This window comes from Apium graveolens, chromosome 6, assembly GCF_009905375.1.
Source record: "Apium graveolens cultivar Ventura chromosome 6, ASM990537v1, whole genome shotgun sequence".
Classification (NCBI taxonomy): Eukaryota; Viridiplantae; Streptophyta; class Magnoliopsida; order Apiales; family Apiaceae; genus Apium; species Apium graveolens.
The window spans coordinates 77121428-77125976 of record NC_133652.1 but is presented as its reverse complement, the minus strand read 5'-3'; the positions used below and the strand labels follow the sequence as shown (position 1 = coordinate 77125976).

The 4549-nt window shown below is 31.6% G+C and overlaps 1 protein-coding gene across 2 annotated transcripts; it reads right to left on the bottom strand.

Annotated features, from left to right (window-relative positions):
• Positions 1-1654: 1654 nt before the first annotated feature.
• On the bottom strand, positions 1655-3446 carry LOC141667369 (bidirectional sugar transporter SWEET14-like). 2 transcript variants are annotated; one of them, XM_074473823.1, is made up of 6 exons: positions 3265-3446; positions 2951-2987; positions 2625-2835; positions 2373-2537; positions 2158-2277; positions 1655-2053 (listed from the first exon to the last, which is right to left on the bottom strand). In XM_074473823.1, exons 1-6 carry the CDS (start codon positions 3308-3310, stop codon positions 1760-1762), a joined length of 873 nt encoding a protein of 290 aa, XP_074329924.1. In that variant the 5' UTR covers positions 3311-3446; the 3' UTR covers positions 1655-1759. The 2 variants fall into 2 exon arrangements, with proteins under 2 accessions (XP_074329924.1, XP_074329925.1); XM_074473824.1 differs by having other exon boundaries at positions 2951-3037; positions 3265-3420.
• Between the last annotated feature and the right edge of the window lie 1103 nt (positions 3447-4549).

The following is a 4549-nucleotide window of genomic DNA, read 5'->3' as shown; positions in this document are numbered from 1 at the left end:
AAGGGGAGATGAGGATTATGAAATAAATTAGATACATTTCTATTCACCTAGCTAAAAGAAACTCTCAATATTTAGAGTCATTTTTATTTTACCCATCCGGGCAAATATGAGAACTATAAAATGAATTTAGACAAATTTCTATTCACCCAAAAGAATTTTGACAATTACACCTATTTGAATTAGCTATTTTACTTCACCTAGGTGATTGTAATTATTTAAATTTTAGAAATTTTTTGAATACGGGTTTTGAATACAGGAGTGCTTTTCTAGCCTAGCCTTCGAAGCTCTTACATAAACCTTTCAGCACATACATATAAAATTTTTACAATATCAGTGACTCAACGACATAAAAATAGATTATAAACTTACAATAGTTGATAGATATGGCTTTAAAGACATGGATACATAGATATATAAGCAATTGCAGAAGAGATATGGATGAAGCCATTTGTACTAAAAAAGTTACCCATATCCACTCCTGTATATTATATATCCCCAATCAGTAATACCTTTATGATTTCTGTCCGATCTGATGTCTCGTAAATTAAGTGACATATAAAAAGTTGCTGTTTGCACTTTTTACCGATCGAACACCCTTATCATCATGCATATTGATGTCACCTGAATGCATAATCTTTGTCTCGCAAAAGGCACTGATAATTAGCTAAAAGTGACGGGAAATAGTACCAAGTACCCTTTTTATTTTAGTGGTTACTCAGGCACTTGAATAGTCCAAATCGAACATCTGAGAAAATAGAAATACATGTCAAATGAAAAACATACTAGAAATATTTTTTTATTGCATACTGCATACACTATAATTATATAATCTAACTCAGTATTTTATTACTTTATCTAAAGAAAGTTAGTATTAAAATTGTGATATTGGCACACTCATGATTTTACTTGAAATGCAAAATTGATCGTTTACTGTTTCTAAAGTTCGAAAGTTCCGTATATTATCACATTTTCTTTTAAATATTTTATAATTGATAATTTTGCTAATAATAATATATGGGATCCTAATTTGCGAAGATGAACTTCAAACTTCTACCATTTTTAGTTATACCCGAATAATTACCTTCCCCTTTTCGTTAACTAAGAGCATCTCTGAAGATGAGCCCTTAGCTAATAATGTATTAAATATATCATAAACATATATTTTAGATGTGATGTAAAAAAATTATTCGCTCCAATTATGTATTCACCTTAACTAAAAATTTGGTCAATTTCTCTATATTGGCTATATTTATCAAAACTCTAACAATTTATAGTTTAATTACACATAATCTATTATTATATTCAAATAATATATTCTATTTATAACAACCTGAAATAATAGCAACATATTATTTTTTAATATAATCAATTATTATAATTAACTTCACCGAAATAAATAATACAGTAAATTTTAAAATTATTTCTATTTTAAATTATTTTAACTAACCGTTTTAATCGGAGATGGTCTAGATAAACTTAAGCATATATTGAGGTTTAGAGCCTTAACTTCGAGGAGGCGAGATATAACCAATAAAAAAAATAATCACTAATCTTTTAGAATATTAATGGATTATCTTTGTTGTTGGAGTGGACACAAACGTTCCATATTATTAATACTGAATTGAATTTAAATTAATGACAAGAGAGACCGATGATAAACATAATCAATATTCGCATAGAACCGAAACTACAATTACATAAAAACCAATTCAGATGAACTACATACATTAATCCATGACAGATTTTGAACATTTAAAACTTAAGCTGGTGATTTCTTTGGCACCACAACTTGAACTTGAATCACATCAAGTTCCTTCTCTTTCGAAATTTGGCCGGCCGGTTTCATTTCCGAACAAACTACTGCGCTCAGCCTCATCACATCAATTATATTCTCTTTCAGTTCCGGTAATTTCTGGTCATCGATTATAATAATTTCCGGATCTTTAAATAATCCAGGAAGCTTTTTGTCCACCGTTACTTTCTTTGTATTTTTGTACATCATGTATAGCACCATTTGAACAATTCCAAATGTAAATCCCAGCACATTCGGAACCTACGCATAAAAAAAAGATTATCAGTATTTAAAAGAATTCGATTTCTGAGATATATTATTTTTTAGTACAAATTTGTATATATTATATATATATATATTCTTACAGCAATGTTGTAGTCTTTAAGTAGGAGGCCGTAAAAGAACCACATAACAGCGCTTAATGTGAGAAAGAAAGATAAAAGGAACGGCATGTACTCCACGCTTTTAGTTCGGATCACTTGTCTCTGCAAATCGTATATTTCAAAGCATGCATGAGATACAAGTCTATTTACGATATGTGATTGAGAATTCCATATTTTGAGAGTGTGTATAAATTTACCACAACACCTAGGGGTGCAACGAATACGCATAGTGAAAACACAAGGCATATCCAACCCACAATCACTACACGGTTAAGTGCTCCTTTTGTGAGAAACTGAGTTAAGATCACGATCAGACCAAAGCCTATGACGTTCATTGAAACTAGTAGTTTCAAGGTTTGAATCTGCATGATTCATTTAAAATAAATTAATTGTTTAAAAAAATTATGATCCAGGTAATTACAAAGATTTACTAAGTTCTTGGAACTCACCCTGGCTTTTTTAGGAGCATAAAAGAGGAACACACAGATGTAAGTGGTTTGAAACACACAGCCAACTGAGTTGATGGTGATGAGAAGTAGAGTGTTGGATTTAAGCAATGCATAGTAAATCCATAACATGCAGCTGAATAATCCAACAACATATGGAACTGATTGAAATCCTTCTGTTGATTTCTTCTTGTAGACTTTATAGAATGTTGGTCTGCGGTCAAGTAATGAATGAAAAGGTTAATTTAGAATTAGCTAGAACCCAGCACCATGCACCAATTTAATTAGGAAGAAAAGGTGATGAATAGTATTCTAAATTTGTCACTTACATTGGTGCAAGAAATACCATAAAGGAGACGACGTTACCTAAAGTACCAGTCATAAAATATAAAGTTAATAAGATATTCCAGTTCTTCCTGCAATGTACATGCATGCATGCATGGGGTTAAAAAGATACTTTAAGCTGTACTCTGTGTGTGGAGGAGAGAGAGAGAGAGAGAGAGAGAGGGAGGGGGAGAGAGAGAGAGAGAGAGAGAGAGAGAGAGAGAGAGAGAGAGAGAGAGAGAGAGAGAGAGATGCATGCAGTGAATTGGCATGCAACAAAAGAATTACTCATATTTTGTAAGAACAATAATATATATACCTAGAAGACCAAATACAAGAGTCCAATGAGCAGATAAAAGAGCCATTTTCTGAGCAAACAATCTCAATATATCTCTCTGATCACTAAGTGGGATTTTAGTTCTTGGTGGTAGTGTGAGGCTAGCTATTTGTCTTTGTATATCTCTTAAAAAAAGCTTGCATATGAAAGGGTCGAGTGAAGTGTTTATATAGGGAAGAGTATGAGAGAGTGGAACATTTAATAGAGATTTCTTTATGGAATTAAAGCATAAAGAACAAATGAACATATATGATTGCAGTAGTGGAGGATTCATGGAGATATTTCCATGAATTATTCATTTACATTTGTTCCAGACTATATATACACTAGCTAGCTAGCTAGCCATGTATGGGCCTATGACATAAATTTATACTATAACTTCTGGTGCATTAATATCATAAAAGAAAAGAGGCTTCTTCCTTCAATTTTTCATCCTTCGTTTCCGGTCTTCTATGCTATTTATAATTTGTTAAACAAATATATTACATCTATGCATTTTATTGAACTTCATGTAGTTTCCTTACTTGCTAGTTAAAAAACAAACTCAGTTTTTTTATCTTAAAGTTCAAAATATTGTAAAAAATTTCAATTTAGTTAATCAAAAATAAACAGGCTCTTGATAGTGCAAAACACTAAAGAGAGGGCACTAGGAGAAGGTAGGCAATTTGCTTCTTGAAATGCTCCACGAAACACTAAACAAGCTCTAGTAGACATTTCATCCTCAATCAACCACAACACCAGCTGGTGAAGCCCAATTTGTATCTAATTCGGGTTCTTGCCCGAAACTAAGTGGATCCCAGCGAGCTCTTTCCGACGTGTCACCCACCGATATATCCAGTTGGTTTAAGGTTTACAGCTCAACATTTTCAGTTTATGGATGAGTATGGTAACGTGATCTCCTCCCTCTAAGTAAACGAAGCCAAATTCCACATGCAATGCTGTACAAGCTATATATATATACTAACCTATAACCCGTGCGATGCACGGATTGCTTTTAACATTCGATAGTTTTTAATAATATATTTTATAATATAATTTTCAATAGTTGAAAAATAAATTGAAGAATATAATAAATTATAACAATATATGTTTTATAATAATTTGAGGCTTGACTAAAAATAAATAATATAGTATAATATGTTGTTCACAGGACCCGAGCCCTAAACCTGTAGAAATTGTTAAAATAAAGAATATAAAAGTTTAAATATAATAAGCTGTTGACGGAGTTCGAACCCTAAATTAATGAGAGCAGTTTAAATATTAATAT

Bases quoted from the DNA above. Each gene is read 5' to 3' on its own strand.
- LOC141667369 (XM_074473823.1), bottom strand. From the start codon at position 3,310: ATGGCTCTTTTATCTGCTCATTGGACTCTTGTATTTGGTCTTCTAG. The intron at 2,988-3,264 runs GTATATATATTA...CTGGTACTTTAG, and splicing joins TCTTGTATTTGGTCTTCTAG to GTAACGTCGTCTCCTTTATG. The intron at 2,538-2,624 runs GTGAGTTCCAAG...TGAATCATGCAG, and splicing joins ATGCTCCTAAAAAAGCCAGG to ATTCAAACCTTGAAACTACT.